The sequence below is a fragment of the Lagenorhynchus albirostris genome, chromosome 17 (genome assembly GCF_949774975.1).
Source record: "Lagenorhynchus albirostris chromosome 17, mLagAlb1.1, whole genome shotgun sequence".
Taxonomy (NCBI): domain Eukaryota; kingdom Metazoa; phylum Chordata; class Mammalia; order Artiodactyla; family Delphinidae; genus Lagenorhynchus; species Lagenorhynchus albirostris.
Window position 1 is genome coordinate 49,525,266 of NC_083111.1, and position 20,434 is coordinate 49,545,699.

General features: G+C 39.2%; 1 protein-coding gene and 2 long non-coding RNA genes across 42 annotated transcripts in view; 1 reads left to right on the top strand and 2 right to left on the bottom strand.

Annotated features, from left to right (window-relative positions):
• The window catches only part of RIMS2 (regulating synaptic membrane exocytosis 2), a 576,987-nt gene extending 566,858 nt beyond the window's left edge, over positions 1–10,129 (top strand). For 39 of the 40 annotated variants that reach the window (XM_060127293.1, XM_060127304.1, XM_060127300.1 and 36 more), the window contains 5 exons: positions 3,718–3,859; positions 6,677–6,789; positions 7,087–7,188; positions 8,554–8,693; positions 9,197–10,129. In XM_060127293.1, coding sequence (XP_059983276.1) covers positions 3,718–3,859; positions 6,677–6,789; positions 7,087–7,188; positions 8,554–8,693; positions 9,197–9,415 — 716 coding nt within the window. In that variant the 3' untranslated portion in view covers positions 9,416–10,129. The remainder of the gene's footprint in view (positions 1–3,717; positions 3,860–6,676; positions 6,790–7,086; positions 7,189–8,553; positions 8,694–9,196) is intronic. The other variant, XM_060127331.1, reaches the window with a different exon arrangement.
• On the bottom strand, positions 7,005–9,993 carry LOC132507759 (uncharacterized). The gene is made up of 3 exons (XR_009536298.1): positions 9,653–9,993; positions 8,721–8,878; positions 7,005–7,181 (listed from the first exon to the last, which is right to left on the bottom strand). It is a non-coding gene; the product is annotated as an uncharacterized LOC132507759 (long non-coding RNA).
• Positions 10,130–11,803: 1,674 nt separating the features above from the next.
• The window catches only part of LOC132508267 (uncharacterized), a 56,768-nt gene continuing 48,137 nt past the window's right edge, over positions 11,804–20,434 (bottom strand). The window contains exons 2-3 of the long non-coding RNA XR_009536501.1: positions 13,383–13,442; positions 11,804–11,955 (exon numbers count right to left, since the gene is read on the bottom strand). This is a non-coding gene — a long non-coding RNA (uncharacterized LOC132508267). The remainder of the gene's footprint in view (positions 11,956–13,382; positions 13,443–20,434) is intronic.

The window sequence follows — 20,434 nt, forward strand, 5'->3', positions numbered from 1 at the left end:
AGCTAGTCAGTGATAAAGATCGGCCTAGAATACATGTTTTCTGATTTCCTTTCTGGTAGAAATAACAGTACCATTAATTGAAGATTTTCTATATAGCAGGCACTATCCTAAGCACTTTAAATATATTATTTTCCTTAACTGTCACAAAAATTATATCAGGTAGGCATTACTATTATCATTGCCATTTCACAGTCTGAGAAAACTGAGTCACAGAGAAGGTAACGTGCTTCATGTCACCCAGCTAGTACATGATAGAGTAGGGATTCTAAGAGAAACAGTTGGACACCAGGGCCTGACCTCTTCACTATTCTCTGCTCTTTCCACCCCACCAGCTGCTTCTAGCAGGGCCTTCCACATGTACTCATAGAGTTAGCTTAGTATCATCTCCATGGACAGCTGTCCAAGCTACCCATTGGTTATATTCTGACAACAAAATAGTGAATAGCAGAGAACTTGGAGTCGGGGAACTGTGTATAAACTCTGGTTCTGTCATTTTTTGTTTGGCTTCAGGGAATTGTGTAACCCGCTGGGGCCCTTGGATACTGGATCTGTAAAATGGGGGTTAGGAGAGTTGTTCTGTAGAGGACACGTGTAAAAAGCAGTCTGTAAACAAAAGGATTACATGCTCGTTGTATTGTTATTCTTTGCCAAATGGTCACTAGTTCTCATCAGCCTGTAATAGCAGATTTTCAAGTCACTTTTGCTGTGATAAGAGTCAGGCATTAAATGAAAACCAGTAGATTTTTGACACTGCAAAGGCCATGTCCTGAGACCTTTAGGAAGTCATGTTTTCTGTACTTATCCTCATTCTGCATTTTCAAACGTTACTGAAGTTGTATATCTCACTTGGTGGTGGTTTTTCATGCTTCATAGGCACTCTTCACAGGAAGCGAACTGGTAAAGCTACACGGAGAGGCCAGGACTCAGCCATTGGCCTGGCTCCCTCACACCAGCCCAGCACCTTTCATGATTCCAGTTCACACCTGGACAAAATTTTACTACTTTTTTTTTTATTAATTTTTTTTGGAGTATAGTTGATTTACAATGTTGTGTTAGTTTCTGCTGTACAGCAAAGTGAATCAGTTATACATATACATATATCCACTCTTTTTTAGATTTCTTTTCCATATAGATCATTACAGAGTACTGAGTAGAGTACCCTGTGCTATACAGTAGGTTCTTATTAGTTACCCATTTTATACATAGTAGTGTCTATATGTCATTCCCAATCTCCCAATTTATCCCTCCCCCACCCTTTATTCCCTGGTAACCATAAGTTTGTTTTCTACATCAGTGACTCTATTTCTGTTTTGTAACTAAGTTCATTTGTACCATTTTTTTAGATTCCACATATAAGCAATATCATATGATATTTGTTTTTCTCTGTCTGACTTACTTCATTCAGTTTAATGTGGCCATTTGGGGATCACTCTCAAATGAAATCATAAATATTGAATGTATGGCTATCAAGGTCTACTCTTCATCCCCATCCTTTTTGTTATTGTTGTTGTTATTGCATCCTCTTTAAGTAAGTATATGTGTATTTTTTGCTATACTGTTCGAAAGTAAGTTGCAAACAATATAACATTTCATGTCTAAATACTTCAGGGTACGTATCTCCTAATGATAAGGAAATTTTTTTATAACATATGCCACTATCTACCTAAGGAAATTAACAATTTTCTTATCCCATCTAATATTCAATTCATATTCATATTTTCCCTACTTGTCCTAACATTGCTTTTAGTGTTTTGCTTTTAGGGTTTCTTTTTTTGTTGTTTTTTTTCTTGAAAAGAAACCAGTCAAAGTATACTTAAAACATTTAATAGTTACATCCCTGTGATATTTTTAAAGCTGGAACAATTCCCCCACCTTGTTAGTTTGTTTTCATATTAACTTTAAGAGACTAGGTCAATTCTCTTGAACAAAATCCCATACTCTGGGTTTGTCTGATTTTGTGTGTGTGTATCCTTTATCTTGTTATTCTATCCTATTTTTGAAACCTTAGAAAAGTTTTAGAAACTTTTTAGAAATGTTTTTAGAAACCAACTTAGAAGTTGGTTGCAAAGACCTGATTAGAAACAGGTTGTGCACTTTTGTCTAGAACAACTTGATAGGTGCTACAGTGATTGCCCCACTATTAGTGCTAAGTTTGCTCACCTGATTAAGATGGCAATAGCCAGGTTTCCCAGTAGTAAAGTACCTGTTTTCCTTTAACAATTAGAACTAATTTGTGGGATGATTTTTTTGGCTCATATGAATATCCTTTTATCTAATGGCATTAGCATCCGTTGATGTGCCTTATTTGAATCGCTTATTCCACTGGAGGTTGCCAGTTGGTAATTTTAAAGTTGTCTCACTTTTTACATGTATTAACTAACCATTTCTCTGGAAGGAAGAGCCTTCCGTCAGTCATCAATGGGGGATGCTTTAGCTCCTCTCAGTAGTTCATATCAGTACAACATGTTTTACTATCAATTATCTAAAATAGGCTCAGATTAGGGAACTGAGTTGTAGATCAGTGATAACATATTTTATATATACTTTTTAAAGCATTTTGATGTACATTAAAGTTGGAAGTGGAGAAGAGATGAAATTTAAAGCAGTGTTTCAAAATGGTGAGCAGATATTATAAGAGGTTTGATGGAAAGGATTTCCACAAGTCACTGTCAATATCACCAAATATTTATTGATCTAAAATGAAATTATTAATACCAGGCACTAAAAGAGCTTACCATATCCCAGAATACTAATGATATGAATAGTCAATGTGGATAAATATTTAGACCTGACAGGAAGTAAATTAATACAAGTAATTTGAACCATCCCCCTGTTGCTGCAGCTTCAGTCATCTCTCAGCTCCACATTCCAACATGCAAGGCCTTTGATAACTGGGGCTGTTTCTTGGATCCCCATCTGCCCATTTTTCAAGCCCAGCTCACGTCCCAGCTCCCTCTGTGATGCTCCTTCCTCCCTGACCTCTGCAGATGGCACTTCGCACCTCTGTTACCTCCGTGGTACTTGACTCAGTCTCCTGTTTGGTCTTCTAATTGGCTTCCGTAAGCAAACCTCCTATTCAGACTGTTGAAGATCCTTAAGAACATGACTATCCATGACCAAAAATTTAAAAGCTCTTTTTTCACATGGCATTGCTGGGTTTTGCATTCCTTATGAGAACCTCTCTGAAAGTGACGAACAGCTGTGAAAGTGTTATCCGGCGAGGCTATCTCCTTAGTGTAGCTTTCTTTGCTTTCTAATACTGATCACCCTGCAAAAACAGGTTTTTGTGTGAAAGTTAAAGCTAGAATTGAGGATTACTCACCACCTATTCTTTGGAAATAATGTGAAGGCCTACTTCTTTGATTATGACAAAAAGAAAAAAGAAAAAGGTGTAAATTAATCTTGATTTAAATATTACAATGAAAACAAAGCTTATTTTACATAGCTTGAACCTTTTTGTTCCTTTTGTTACCAATTTGAACACTGTTTTAAAGGAAAATAAAACAATGGTATTTTGTGCTTCTTGAAGATTTTTTAGAAAGTTTTCATCCCTCAACAAGACGTGATTTGGAATACCTTTTCTCTCTGTCTCCTTCATAAAAGCATTTTGTATTTATGCAGGTTCTTCATCTGAGGACCTCAAAGCATTGGCTGCTATTTTTTGTCACCAGATGATGATGACAAAACTATCACCCCTTTTGTTTTCTGTCCGTGCAGAAGCCAGTGGTAAAAAGCTACGGAGCACCGTGCAGAGAAGTACAGAAACAGGCTTGGCTGTGGAAATGAGGAACTGGATGACTCGACAGGCAAGCCGAGAATCTACGGATGGCAGCATGAACAGCTATAGCTCAGAAGGAAAGTGAGTGATGGCTGGCTGTGCCGTGGTCTCCATGCCTTGCTGGAGACCTTCTCTACCTCACTCTCTGTGCTTTCACCAAAGCTAACTCACATGCCCTATAGCACCATTTTAACTTTCACTGGCTGATTTGCTGTGAAGAAAACTTTTGCTTACCCGCCCCTGAGAAATGTGACATATCTGGCTTTGTATATCAATGGAAATAGGTTTGGGGATAAAGTGTTTCAATTTAAGGGCAAGATGCTAAAATGTGACTGTCACAAATAGAAGTTTGCCCTACCTTGAAATAATACATAAAAGCACAGAAATAATAAGCACTTGTGCCTATGCCACATGTATGATGCTAATTTTTTAAATCTTTGCTCTAAGAGTTATTACTAAAAAATATAGAATATCGATACATACTTAGTTCCATCCAAACAGTTCAGATAAATGTAACAGCCAAAATGAAATGCCACAAAGTTGGTGAGCCTTTCCTTTATGTAGTTATCATGTAGCTTTCCCTTGACTCCACTGTGTCTGAGATAGTTTTAAAGCATTTGTCAAGATTGTACAGCCCTGTCACCAACAAATTAAGAATAATTAGCAACTGCAGATCGTAGATGGGTGCGTAAAGGACATTAATAGAGGAAAGTGGGGTTTACTGACCTCATCTGTCATCACCATGGAAGCATCAGGTGCTTAAGCAAACATATGTGTCGTCAGTTCACAGATGTGAGGCCATAGGAGCAGCTGGCAGTGCTGATGACTTGCCCTAGGGATCATTTGTCTAGCACAATTATATAAATACGAGATATATATGGTTTCCATACATTTATAAGTAAGGTTATATGGGATATTTATGGAAGCATTAAAAATGTTCGGATTAACTGTATATTTGGGAATTAATTAAGCTTGGGAGACGAAATAGATTTGACGTTAATCAAGGAAGTCTTAAAAGATGGAGAATCAAGTAAAAAAGAAATGTGCAGTGAGCACTCATCACTGCAAAGCACTGCGTTAGACACTGTTAGGGATATAAAAACGTTCAAACTATGACCCCTGTGCTCCAGGTGTTTATAGTCTTATTGGAGAAATGGGATGAATACTCATAAATTCATTCAACAGATATTTCCATACCTTCTAGTGTTCTAGGCACTTTGCTATGAGTTGGGGATATATGTCATACGAGGAAGCAAAAATCAGTTGGTGGTTAGACCATAGGCTTTAGAATCATATAGGCTTAAATTCTAATCTGTTTTTTGGTGCTATAGAAACTTGGGCAAGTTATGTAATTTTTTTAAAATTCATTTTAATTAATTGATTGAGTTTAACAAGTACTTACAGTATTTCAGGCATGGTTCTAGTGCTGGATATATATCAGTGAACAAATAAGAAAAAAACCCTACCCTCATCAAACTTACAGTCTAACAGATAAGATGGACAATGAACTTGAAAAATTGTTCAAATAAAAGAAAAATTAGGAAAATATATAATATTTAATATATAATAGATTAGGTGGTATAAGTGCTAAGGAGAAAAAGGTGAGAGAAGAGATGGCAGAGGTTAAGGGTAGGGTTTTATGTAGGTTAGACAGGGAAAAGGGCACATTTGATTTAAAATCTGAAGGAAGTTAGTGAACACATGAATGTCTGAAGAAAGAACATTTCAGGCTGAAGCAACGCTGAGGCTGGAGCTTACCTGGCATCAGTAGTGGGAATGGCGGCACCGGGGAATGAGGGCAGGAGTAGTAAAAAACTAGGAATTAAGATATGGGGGGCAGGGGTGGACAGGCTGTATTGTCTTTATACATCATTGCAAGGACTTTGCTTTTACCCAGATCGAGATGAGAAACCAATGGAGGATTGTGAGCAGAGGCCTGACATTATCTGGCTTCAGTTTTAACAGATCACTCTGATTGCTGTGGGAGTGGAGAGAAAGGTGGCAATGGGGAGATCATTCAGAAGGCTGTCGCAGCAATACAGAAAGAGAAAATGATGGCTTGAAGAGAAGTCAAAAGATGGCGCCTCCTATATTTAGTGGCAAAATTAGCAAAGGAGACTGAGGAAGAATAGCCAAAGAGGAAAACCAGGAGGCTAGAGAGTCCAGGAAGCAAAGTGGAGAAAGTATTTCAAGGAAGAGGGAGGGATCAGTTGGGTCAAATGAGGCTAATATGTTCAATTAGACAAGTCTGGAGTATTAACGGTCGGATTTACCACTGTGGCTGTTAGGTAACCTCGATCAGAGAAATTTTGGTGGAGTGGAGAAAAATTGAGGAAGAGAGCAAGGAAAAACTGATTCGATTTTCAAAGGAGAATGAGAGGAAAGAAATTGAAGATGGTACATAGAGACAGCTCTACGAAGTTTCAAGGAGAGAAACGGGGTGGTAGCTGGGGAGGGAAGGAGGTTAGGAAAGGGATTTTTTTAAGGTGGAAGAAATAGCAGTGTGTTTGGGTGTTGATGGGAATGATCTGATCTGAAGACTTTCTTCATCGATAAAATGGGTTAAATAATAGAACCTCTGTCATAGTGCAGCTAAGAGATTCAGTATGCTAATGCCTGTCATGGAATAAGTGCTCAAAGTGTACTGAGTGCTATACATAGAAATCACAGTTCATGCCCTCCAGACAAGGAAAAGAAAGGCACATAAACAGAGGCTTGCAATACAGGACGAGGGCTGCTAGAGGATAAGGAGGGAGAGCCATGGAGGTGCAGTGGGGGAGGTTGGGATCCAATTAATGTAAGTGGCAAAATAGTGGTACCAGCTGCTTCTGCCACAGAAAGGGGGCTAGATGGAAACAGGAGTGGAGGGTTTAATCCTGTGTGTTATTTTACTTTTAGTCTGATTTTCCCTGGTGTCCGCTTGGCCTCTGATAGCCAATTCAGTGATTTTCTGGATGGCCTTGGCCCTGCCCAGCTAGTGGGGCGCCAGACTCTGGCCACACCTGCCATGGGTAAGAATTTGTCACGTGATTCATTGTTTTTCTTTTAGATTATTGAAAATCACATTCTTTAATTTCATAGGATCTTTAACAGTATTATCAGGAATGAGTATCTTAGATTTAAACAAAAAACTTTGACTAAATTTTTCCATTTTAATTTGTATGCTTTTTAAAGTAAAGTATCATTGATAAATTTTTAAATATATTTGAATTTAGGAAAAGATGTAGGAAATGATGAAACAATGTTAAACCAAGGTCTTTGGCACAAACATTTCTCTCACTGTTTGTTTCTTCCTCACACGCCATTAGGTGACATTCAGGTAGGCATGATGGACAAAAAGGGACAGCTGGAGGTGGAAATCATTCGGGCCCGTGGCCTTGTTGTAAAACCAGGTTCCAAGACACTGCCAGGTAAGAACAGAAGAGATTCTTCTATTATTGTTCATAATCCACACTTTTCAATTCAGAGACTTTGTTTTTGATTAGATACTAGAAGCTTTGCTCTTAAATGATCAAGGATACTAAATGAGACAGTTAAGTGGTAGTTTGTGTGTTTGTCCTGAGTGAGCACCCAGTGAGAGTGGCCAGATGGGGATAAGACAAGTCGTTAAGATAAGCACATATATGGTAGAAACCACTGCAAAACAAAACCTATCACATTCATTTTGTATGACATGTACATAAGAAGTTCTTGTTAGCTAGTGTTTTGTGTTATTCTTCAGTTTATCTGGAGCTTCTAAATTCTCCTTAAGAATCCTTAGAGTCCTGGAATTAGAATAAAAATAGTTGCAGGTTCCCAAAGTAGCATAAGCCCATATGTGAAGGACATTCTAAGATTCTTACTTCCTGTAATGTATAGAGAGGCACCATTATAAGTTTTTATTGTGATGTCACATATTTCATACCGAAATGTCATAATCTAAGGTGCTTCGAGCCATGGGGAATGCCACAGATTCCAGATGTCTGATGCAGAGATGTAGAGAACACTGGATCTGATGTATAGAACAATTCTGAAACTTGTTTCTCACCTCAGCACCTCCACTGACTGAACTGTCATTTTGAATCTCTAGCTTCCCTGTCCCTGCAGAAATTCCAAATTGTAACGTATGTTGTTACCCATTGTACAACCTTGCGGTGGTGATTAAGACGGTTGTGTTCATAAACGTCTTGGCGCTTAGTCAACTGACTCTGCTGGAAAGAATCCTGCAGTTTGTACAAGCACGAAAATGTTTTTATGAAGAGTCTGTCAGAAAAACTTGAACCCATGGTATTCATAATTAGTTGCCTCTTCCTGGCTAATTTTGAACATATTACATCAAACCTCACCCCTGTTGTGTACCCACACCATCAATAAATAAACCCTTTTGAGTGATCAATGATTTGTGGGGATGGGTGAGTAAAACAATCTAATTTCAAGCACGTTTAATTAGATTTAAGTATTGACACATGAAAAACTGAGCGAGACCTCTTTCTTGAAATTGTTAGGGACTGGAAGCATTTCTCCTTTTTTTAACACGGTTGTTCAAATCTATATAACCAGTTGATGGCAAAATAGTAATCAACTCAGATGCTATGTTAACATTGCCTAAAACTACCTGATGGCTGATAGTTATCTATTGTTTAGCTAATGATTTTGACGTAATGTGGAAAGGCCAGTGATTTTTGACCGCTGGCTCTTCCAGCCTAAGATTAAGCTGTGGCAGATGTCACCTGTAAGCTGGGTGTTCCGTAACCATAGCTCATCACTTAACTCTCCTCTGTGTTTTCTTTCCCAAGCACCATATGTAAAGGTGTATCTATTAGATAATGGAGTCTGCATAGCCAAAAGGAAAACAAAAGTGGCAAGAAAGACGCTGGAACCCCTCTACCAGCAACTATTATCTTTTGAAGAAAGTCCCCAAGGAAAGGTTTTACAGGTATTTACTGAATTATATATTCCTTACCTAAGAAAGTGTCTTCATGGAGTCAGACTTTGTATCCAACATCTTTTCTTATCACATCCTTTTCCACTCCTCACAGCTGAAATTCTTGGGAAACTTCAAAGTAGTGGCCAGTGCTATAAAGCTATACACACTAGGGAACTATCGATATATTCAATATCCTGTAATAAACCATAATGGAAATGAATGTGAGAAAGAAAAAAAAAGCTATACACACTGTTGTTTCCTTTAAAGTGACTATAGACTCGTAAACCCCCATCACACATAAGCTCCCATCTTCCCTGATTGCTCATGATCTTAACACTCCTGTAAAGTTTTCCTAACGTACCTTCGGATTCTAGCAAAGACAACTATCCCAGTAATTAAATACAACTACATAACTTGATGTTTGATGTCAGCACACTAACTGAATGTATTTTAGTTGACAAGCTTTTACATACACAATTATACTGACATTGCTCTTTTAATTTTGTCAACAGATCATAGTCTGGGGAGACTATGGCCGCATGGATCACAAATCCTTTATGGGAGTGGCCCAGATACTTTTAGATGAACTGGAGCTGTCCAATATGGTGATTGGCTGGTTCAAACTTTTCCCCACTTCCTCCCTAGTAGATCCAACCTTGGCCCCTCTGACAAGAAGAGCTTCCCAATCATCTCTGGAAAGTTCAACTGGACCTTCTTACTCTCGTTCATAGCAGCTGTAAAACTGTTGTCATAGCAACCAGCGTTACAAAAAAAGAAAAAAACCCCACAGGTCGCAAACCCTGGTAACACTGCATGCTTAATGTTGTGTCTTCTGAGCCTGTTTCTAGGGATACAAAGCGATCCTGTGTTCTCAGAGGAAGTTGCACACATTGTGCCCTAAAGAAGGCCCTCAGGTGAAAGAGCGGAGCTATGACGAACTATCAGGTTTGGAGTTCAATAACACTCACGTTTTGGTCCAATCTGAAGCCATGGATTAATCTCAAAGAGTCAGTTTCATGCAACAAAAGCCCTTTTCAATGGCACCTTTATATTTTTATCATTCCTTTTTCTTCATTTCTCTGACCCCAAAGTCCTGTGATGCCACAGAAATGGAGCTATCCAGCCATTAAGCCATGTTACAAGTCAAGGCATGAAGTCCTAGGAAGCATCAGGTGAAAAGCAAGAGACCAAAGACTTGGTCCAGGACGAAAACGTCAGCGCTCCTCTGGACGGGAGCAGCCAGTCGTGTGACAGCGTGAACAGTGGCAGACTTCAGAGCTCCAGCAGGCATGGTACCCACTAATGCCAAGATGAGTTGGACTCTGAAAAACAAAATTCTGTGGCTCCACTGTACTGAATGAAATTAAACTTTTGTTTGCATGGACACAGATTAGCTGAATACTTAAATTATTTTCTTGGGGCTGCAACTTGCAAAAAATAAAAATCAGCCATTTTCAACAATTTATATTATTTTTAAAAATAAATTTCACTAGTGCATGGTTTTAAAAAAGGGAGAGAATGCAACAGGGTGATACAAAGACACACCATGTTTACTCTTTAAAGTAATCATAGTCTGTGTTTTGGCAGACATTACAGAAGAAAATACTTTCTAGAAAATACTTAAAATTCATGTGACAAATAAGTATAACATATTCAATTTATTTCCATGTTAAATATACAAATATTAAAGTTCAATATGTGCAAATTGTTCACATCTTTCTTCCTCTATCTCACTTTTCTTCTTCTCGCTCTTTTAAGCTTTTATTTTCTTTCTCCCTACCAGAGTGAACATTATGCTAAAAAATTACAAGTTTTTGACCTGATACTCTCTTATACCCCATGTTTGATTCAGAGCTGTAGATGCTTCTGAATCTCTCTCTGAGTTTCTCAAGGCGGGGAAAAAACTAAGAGCTTTCTTTATTTCAAGCATGTTGAAAAGGATTTTGCAACATGACTTGGGAGTACATTAGAGCAAGTCAGCATGTATTTGATAAAGAAGATATTTGAACTTTTGCAATTTATTGTACAGTGCATGGTAATTTTATTTTCATCTTCAAAGTTCAGTTTACAGGAAAATCCTAAAATCATGTGGCCATTGTAATGTCTAATAAATTTGTTTTTAGCACCAGCATTATTCATACAGGGGTTAAAGTATTATTTTTAGAAGGTCTTCGGTTTGTGTTTTGTTTTCTAATTAATTAAAGCATGAAGCAATTCCTTTAGCCAATTTCCACTTACTATGTGAATAGAAACGCTAACAGTTTGGAGCCCTGAAACACAAGACTGTGTATTAATTCATTTATCCGTAGTAAAATTCAATTTTTCACAAATTATATTTCTAAAGAAATATAGCAAACATAAATTTGCAACAGATAATTTTAAAGCTCCAATTTTTAGGTGACTCAAAGAAAGTCAGTCTGCCTATTTACAGTTCTTTGATGCCATCACCAAAAGTCTACACCCGAATCCCCAAAATCAAACCCCTGCCTTTGGTTTTACAGACAGTTATTACCATTGGGTGGTGCTGCAAGGTCAAATTTCTCTTAAGTTCCCCGACTTAGGAGAAAAGTCACCGAGTAATGTAATAAACCACCCATATTTCTTTGTTTCTTTCTGTGCACTTTGATAATACATTCTTATAGATGGATTTTAACTTCTTGCAACAACTTTTGAAATCCACGTACATACCATTTGTTTAAGGCCACGCACAAAAATTGCTCTCTTGTGTTCCTTTTTAAGTTCAGTGTTGACCATTCAAAACTATCATGCTTGATACGGTGCAAAAGTTAAAAATGAGTATCACTAAAAATGCCTTCTCTTTATGTGGTGCAATACGAAATACACCGAGACTGTGTCTTGACATTCTGAGACCTACGATGGACCCAGGTAAAGTTGAAAAGAACGAATAAAACTCTACGGAAATAATTTAGACACTTGTGTACCAGCAACAATTGACTTACTAGACCTATAGTGTCTATACTCTCCCTTAGAATAAACGTTTACCATTTTCCTGATACTAAGACGCAGTCACATAATCTTTTGTGCATATTCCTATATAAATTATTTCTAATTTTAATAAGAAGGACATGACTGTATGGAATATTTGTACATTCCTGTCATTATGCAGTATTTATTTTAATGTTGGTGTATTTTTTTTTTTAATTTTCACATGTCTGCACCTCGACTTGTGGTTTAGTCATGTAAATAGCACTATTCCAGTGACCATTGCTGCCCTGTACATAGTATGTTTTAAAAGTAAAGGGAATTCCAGCTGGAAAAAAAAAAGGGCAGATTAGTCCTGTAATGAACACCAACTAATGTAAAACTCAAATTCATTCTCGTGATGGTGTTTAACACTTTAAATAAAACATTTTCTTTGCAGACGTTGTATGCATGGCCTTCTGACTTCTTCCCGCACATTCCCAAGCCTGCTACAGCTCATTCCCTGAGCCCGCACGTGATTTAAAGACAATGAAATCATCTTTTCCGCCTCTCCATAACAGAAGCAAACCGCTAGTCTTAGCAGATAGCCCTCAGTAGAGCACTTTAAAATGCCAAAGGATTTCGGCTCACATCATTAAAACTGGTTGCTTTTAAAAAAGATTATTGCAGAATTGAGGTGCTTTCTGACGAAATGACTCAGCAACTCACAGATTTAAACGAGTGAGATTTCTGAGTCAGTGTGGCCTCCACTGACAGCAGTCAAAGAGAATCACGCACAGGCTCTGTCATTCCCTGGTTGGAGATGGTGAGGGTGACAGTTGGCACTATGCTATGTGTTTCCACTGATGTGTCAGTTCAACTTTGTGGGGGACTGGGGTGGGGTGCATTTTCAGTTGGGGACACACACGTGGTAACCTGACATGGAGCAACTGATATAACAACCTGTCCAGAGACTGGCTTCTGTCGCGTGAGTATGAGTGGAGGAGAGGGTCTCTCCATACCCTTCTAGGGTGGTTTTTCCTCAAACTGCGAGAAAGAACCCCAGCAGAGTTCCAGTGGAAGTCCTCCCCGGCTCTAAATTTAAGAGCGAGTTTGATTAATTAGAAATCCAACTGAAATCCAAACCTAGTTCTCTCTCCATTCCTTGAACCAGCCATTTCTTTCATTTCCAAGGACTCGATTCCAGCCCAGTCCCCCATATCTATCCCATATTTTCACTATTTAATATATACTGTCTGCTCTAGCAAGCTATTTGCTGTTCATACACTCCTAAAAATCTCCTTGCCTTTTTTTATGCCCTCTCCTGAAAAGCCCTTCTACTTTCTCAGAAGTGATCCATGTTAGTCCCTTCCTGCAATTCCTGGCTCAGGACTGAGCTCTCCTGTAGCAGTTCCTGACTAAACCCTAACCACATGGCTGCATCGACGCCAACACCTTCACTTTCCCAGGAACTCCAGACACCGAGGGTCCACAAGCAAAGATGAAGGACATGATGGTCACTATCATGGGGGCTGTGGGAGAATTGGCCAAGAAATCACCAAAGCTGTCTGTACTGACTTAACCTTTAACATTCTTGGCATCAAAATCACATTCTCTGCAATGTTTGTCTCCGCTCACACAGCTCATGATGCTTCAGTATCCTCTAGCATCCATGGACTGAATGAACAGAAGTTCATACATCCACCTTTGGTTTGTGAAATGTGTATTGAGAAGCAGTGTGTAAGAGGGAATAAAAAAACAAAAAAAACAACTTACGGCACTCAAATTCTTCATATGACTTAAGTCACTTAGTCTCTCTGGCAATCACTTCTTCACCTGGGAAATAAGGAGTTTGAGTTAAACATTCTTGCATCATTAAATCAACACTTTGACTAACTGATAAGCTCCTTCAAGGAAGGGACCATATATGGGTTTTTCCCCCCTTTTGTATCCTCAGTGATAAGAACAATGCTGGACACAGACGTTCCATAAATACCTGCCAAATTAATGAATATTTAGTCCTTGCTATTTTGAGACACTATTTTAGGCATTGTAGTGAACAGAAAAAGCATGGCCCTATCCCCATGGGACTTCCATTCTGCTACGGAAGACACACATTGGGTAAAAAATTACAAGTAAGATAACTTTCCAAAGGGGATAAAAGCTATGGGAATATACAGCAGTGTTTTAACCCAGTCAAGAGAGTCGAGGAAGGCTAATATCTATAAAAATGAACAAGAGTTAAATACAAGGTGATGGTGGCAATGGGAGATGGGAGTTAGGTGAAGAATATTCCAGGTAGAGAGAACAGCAGCTGAGAAATTTGAGGGTAGGGAAATGTAACTCTACCATTTAGTAGTGTGTCTAAAGCAAAGATGAGTTCATACGAAGTGTTTATGAGCGAACAAATGAATAAACAATACAGATTTCTGTAGCCTAAGCTATTTCTGAACCATTGAGGTTTTCCTTGAGAAGATAGTTTTAACTTAAACTTGATGCGAGGACTATTCATAAAGTCATTGGTGAGGGATAATCCTCTATTATATTTAAAATGGTTCTCAGAATGCTCCTCAGTCCTAATCCCATTCAATTGTTAGATCTTTGAACATAGGAACCATGGTCTATAGCTCTGTACCCAGCATAGCACCTAGCTCAGCACTAAGCACATTACAGTTGCCGAATACACAGACTAACAGTGAATATCCCTTTCAGATATTCTCGGAAAGACTGTGGCTATCAACTTGGAAGATTCCCGAGTCCTAAAATTTATGTTCATAGTTTGTATACGGTGCAGTTAGAAAGACTTTAAACCTGTGGTGTTCTTAATGCCCGAGCACCAGCGTCCTGTCTTGCTTTGAGGTAGGGGACTATTTTGTTTAGTATGCTTCCTTTTCTGGTCTATCCATAGTGTTCCCAAGAGACCTGCCATTTTCTAACTAGTCCCATTCTTCTGGCTTCAACTGATGGTGGTATAGGGGGTGCAGACTCCTAAAATGGGTCAGTCTGTACCCTTGCCTGTGAAGATGTGTTATTTTTTGCCTTGATACCAAAGAGGCAGTTCATCTCCAGTGACAGAAACTATTAGATGGGGGAAAAAAAAAAGGCCAGGAGCTGTCAGTGGCTATGTTTTCTGATACATAATGGAAATTGGATTAAGAAAGAGAAGAAAGTCAGCAAAGCCAAAGTGGAGGCATGAATTGAAGAGAGTCCTGCAGGTTTCACGTTCCTGGTTCCGTTACGACTGAGGATCGGCTGCATCTTTGCTCTTCCAAGAGAGCCCATACATTCAAGCTCTGGTTAGTTGGGTGCCTGCTATATGAAGTCACAGTCCTAATTAATACATTTGGCCAAGGACAAGGCTGATGGAATCGTAGAACCTTGAAGGAGCTTTTGAGGTTACCTAGAACAATCTCATAGCATTAAGAGAAACCCTAAAAGGTGGCCATCAAACCTCTGCTTGCAAGTGGCTGGAGAGAGAAATTCGGGAATATAGCTCGTTCCATGGTCTCTAGCAGACTCTCCTTTCTAGCACCTAAGCTAAATCTCCCTTCTGGAATTTTGCACTTCCTGGGCTCAGTGTTACCAAGTCCAAGCTCATACTGCTCACCACACAACAGGCCAAGAAATCAAGAGATGAGCTGTTGGGGCAAGGAATAGTGAAAAGCTGGCAGACCAAGAAGATGGTGAACTTGTGCCCCAAAGAACCATCGTGCCTGAGTTAGAACTCAGGCTTCTTTTATACTAAAAGAGGAGGGAGTAAAGTCAAACATTTCCTGGTTCTGGTCCACCTCCATAGGGGATGTGTTAATTTCTTCCTGCCTGCAGTCATTCACAGGTGGGCCTGGTCAGGATGTTTCCTGTGAGCTAAACAAAGGTTTTTTTAGCTTAATGCTCATTACCTGGGAGACAGGGTTCCCAGAGATGGGCCACTATGTATAACTTAAGCTTATAGGCAACATACTTTTAGTGATTAACTTGTAATAGAATACAAAGGTTCTTTCCTATTACAATTCTTGACTGCCAATGTCCACTCCACCAACTTGTGGGAAAAGGACGAGGACCGCTCTGGCTACTTCCGGAGGTGACAAACATTCCTTAGAATATTTAGTCTGTCCTTTTATATATCTACAACTATCTGAACCTGAGGAAGCCCGTTAGCACTTTGTTGTCTCATTTGTAATTGAACTTGGGTGTTTTGGTTCCAGTTCTCAGTACATATACTAAATTCCTGTGCTATTTATTTAGACAAAAATAAACAACTTGGTTGACCCTTCTCCAGCTACAATGAAATTCCCATCTACTTCAGTTATATAGGCAGACCTGTTGGAGGCAAACTCATGAACAGAGATTAGTATAGTGCCCAAAGTTTCAACATCACTGGCAACTGCTAGGTCTTTTAAAGCATCTATAGATTCTATCACCTGGGCAGACACCTGGAATGGCCTACCATTCAGTGTTTCAAAGGGACTTAATTTAAGCCTACTACTGGGAGCCACTGATTCATAGCAGGGCAACTGGCAAGGCCTTATCTCAAGTTAAATTAGTATCCATTTTCTCAGTTTTTCCTATTGTGGTCTCCAGGATGAATGTAATTCCAATGGCTTAATCCAAATCAGGGGATAATGTTTCCTTAAGGAGGGCTTTAACCAATTAAAAGATACTGATTTTAAAAACTAGTAACTTAAAACTGCCACACACAAAACAAATGGTCCACAAAAAATTCTCCTTTTTCTGAAGGTTTTACAATGAATTGTTGTTATTAACTAGTCTTTTACTATGAAACTTGAATGGCCAGTCGAGACCAACTGTTCTGAGACCATCTTTGACCACTGATTAAGACTGGGGTGGCGGATATAATATTCATTTAACCTTCTGAGCTTTCTGGGCAGACTTGGTGACCTTGCCAGCTCCAACTGCCTTCTTGTCCACTGCTTTGATAACACCTATAGCAACCGTCCGTCTCATGTCACCACCAGCAAAGTGGTCCAGAGCAGGGTAGTCAGAGAAGGTCTCAACACAGTGGACTTGCCAGGAACCATATCAACATCACAAGAATTTGGGGCCATCTTCCAGCTTTTTCCCAGAATAATGATCAGTCTTCTCCTTCATCCCAGCAAACTTGCAGCTCATTCCCCACTGGCAATTCTACCCAGGGCTCCGGGTGTGGGGAATTAGGCACCAAGTCCAAGGGAGCCCCAGGCCTCTTCATTCATCAGAGTGTTCCTCTCTTTCTACCATGTGAGAGGCTCTCGTCTTACTGTGTTTCTTCTCATGATTCAGCCTAGGGCAATCTGTTTTCCAATGTTCTTCCTCCTTACAGTAAGTACATTGCTCCTTACTGTCGTGGCTTACCTCTCTTCGGGTTACTCGCTTTCCTGGAATACAATGCCACGGCCGAAAACTGGCATTTCGTTTTGCATCATCTTTCTTGTTTTTCCCTGTTGAACACTAAAAGCAGCATCCACAGCTGAGTGCCAGGGGCCGCGTGACTTAGGAAGCAGGGCTGAAATCTCTCCCAGCGACTGCGTGAGCCACAGTTTTACACCTGTGCCACCAGCTTTGTAAATTCAGCGCCTGTGGGACATCCAAACGCACAACGGGTGCTTCTGCCACTGGGCTAGGTCTGGCCTTAGCAGCCGTGGGCTGGACTGTGCGGGCACGTGCACATGGGGGCTTGGCCAGGGTCTGGGCTGCCTCCATAGCCTTCCACATTGGGTCCAGGCGCGCAACTGCTGTGGTCCTAAAGCCTGACTTCAGTGGATCTGTGCTGGTGGCCTTGTGAAAACGACGCCTGAGGGACGCTAGGGCCGAGTGCTGGCATTCCCAAAGTTGAGGGTGGGGCCAAGGGCAGTGCAAACAACAATGTACTTGGTGAGCCTGCACAACAGATAAGAAGGTGACACAACAGCGCACACTCATTGGTCAACAGCTCCAGCGGAGGAATACCCAGGGGCTCCCTTCCAGTGGGTACACTCCAGTCCTGCCTATCTCATACTGAAGCTCAGAAACACGGCTCAGAAATGGATTGGGGGCTTCTACTCCAACAACTAGGGAGCAGACCCTGCCCCTGACAGGGCAGCGACAGTGACAGGACAGTGACAACCACAGAGCAAAGAGGAGGCCCCACTCAATATCCAGTGCAGGTTCTGGTCACCAAAATACCAGTCACACCTCCTATTAAGGGGATAATGGCCAGCATACACTGAGGAAAGGGGCAGCAGGCATCCATACTAAAAACAGCCCTCGCACCAAAAAATACTAAACTCACGCAGGCTACACAGGGATGCTCCCACATAAAAATAACCCTCCAAGACCACAGTAGTTAATTATTTCTCCTAAACTCACAGAGTAGGAGAAATATAAGGGGAAAAAATGAAGAAGCAGAGGAACCACTCTCAATTGAAAGATCAAGAGAACTTCCCTGAAGGAACAAACAGTGAAACAAACCTCTTCAGTCTAATAGACACCGAGTTCACAAAGGAGGTAATGAAAATACTGAAGGAATTAAGAAAGGCTATTGACAGAAATGCAGATTACTGTAAAAACAAACAAACTAGAAACTATAAAGAGGAGGCAAGAAAAATTAGGAAATTCATTCGCAGAGACAAAAGCTGACCTAAAGGCAATGAATCGCATGATGAATAATGCAGAACGAATAAATGATCTGGAAGATAGAATAATGAAAATCACCCAATTAGAACAGCAGACAGACACCCAAATGAAAAAAAAAAAATGAAAGAACATAAGAGACCTATGGGATAATACAAAGCATGCCAATCTATGCATAATAGGAATCCCAGAAGGAGAAGACAAAAGGGGATTGAAAATGTATTTGAAGAAATTATGGCTAAAACATCCCAAACCTAAAGAAGGAAACAGATATCCAGGTACAGGAAGCACAGAGGGTTCCACATAAGATAAACTCAGATAAACAGACCTACACCAAGACATAGTATAATTAAGTTGGCAAATATTAAAGAGAGGATTCTAAAGGCAGCAAGAGAAAAACAAAGAGTTAATTACAAGGGAACCCCCATAAGGCAATCAGCTGATTTCTCTATAGAAACGTTGCAGGCCTGAAGGGAGTAGCAAGACATATTCAAAGTCCTGAGGGGAAAATCTGCAACCTAGAATATTCTACCCAGCAAGATCTTCATTTAGAAGGAGACAGAAAGAATTTCTCAGACAAGCAAAAATTAAAAGAATACAGCAATAAAAAACATATCCTAAAGGAAATATTAAAGGTCTTCTCTAAAAAGGAAAGAAGTAAGAATCTATAGGAAACAGAAAATCACAATTGGAAAGTAAATCACTTAAATAAGCCAGTAGAGAGATTTTTTTAAAAATCTGTGAAAGAGATGATAACCACAATGAACAGCAAAAGGATGAACATGAAGATATAAAGGGGACAAAGTCATAAAATGTGGGGAAGAAGAGTAAAAAAAAAAAAAAATTGTAGAATTTTTTTTTTCTATAATGTGTTTGAGCCTATATGACTATCAATCTAAAGCAAGTAGATACAGAAAGGGGTTAATATACTTGAGAAAACAAGGCAACCATAAATCAAAAACATATAATAGATTCCAAAAAAACAAAAAGAAGAGAACATAGGCATAATACAAAAGAAAATCATCAAACCACAAAAGGAAAAAAGAAGAAATACAAAATCAATTGGTAAACAAGGTTTAAAATGGCAATAAATACATATCTATCAATAATTACCCTAAATGTTAATAGACTAAATGCTCCAATCCAAAGACACACAGTGACAGATTGGTTAAAAAAACAAGAGCCGACAATATGCTGCTCCAAGAGACCCACTTTAGGGCAAAGGACACGTATCAATTGAAAGTGAGGGGATGGAAAAAGATATTTCATGCAAACAGAAATGAGGAGAAAGCAGGGGTTGCAATACTCACATCAGACAAAACAGACTTTAAAACAAAGGGCATAAAGAAAGATAAAGAAGGACACTATATAATGCTAAAAGGATCAATACAAGAAGAGAATTTTACACTCGTCAACATATATGCACTTAATATAGGAGCACTGAAATACATAAAACAAATACTAACAGACATAAACGGAGAAACTGATGGGAAGACAATAATAGTAGGAGACTTTAACACCCCACTCACATCAATGGACAGATCTTTGAGGCAAAAAATCAGTAAGGCAACAGAGATCCTAAATGATACAATAGAACAGTTAGACTTTATATTTTCAGGACAGTACATCCAAAAAAAGCAGAATACACATTCTTTTCAAGTACACATGGAACATTCTCTAGGATCGACCACATACTAGGCCACAAAACAAGCCTCAAAAAAATTAAGAGTGTAGAAATTATTTCAAGCATCTTTTCTAATCACAATGGTATTAAACAAGAAATCAACCACTGAAAAAGAAATGAGAAAAAAACCCCACTCACATGGAGACTAGACAACATGCTACTAAAAATCAAATAGATCAACGATGAAATCAAAGAAGAAATTTTAAAATATCTTGAGGCAAATGACAATGAAAACGCAACCATATAAAATTTATGGGATGCAGCAAAAGCAGTTCTTAGAGGGAAGTTCATAGTGATACAGGCCTTCCTCAAAAAAGGAAGAAAAATCTCAAATAAATATCTTAACCTACCACCTAATAGAATTACAAAAAGAAGAGCAAACAAACAAAACCTAAAGACAGCTGAAGGAAAGAAGTAAATAAAATAGAGATTTAAAAAAAAAATAGAAAAAAAATCAATAAAACCAAGAGCTGGGGAGGAGGAACCAAGATGGCGGAATAGAAGGATGTGCTCTCATGCCCTCTTGCGAGAACAC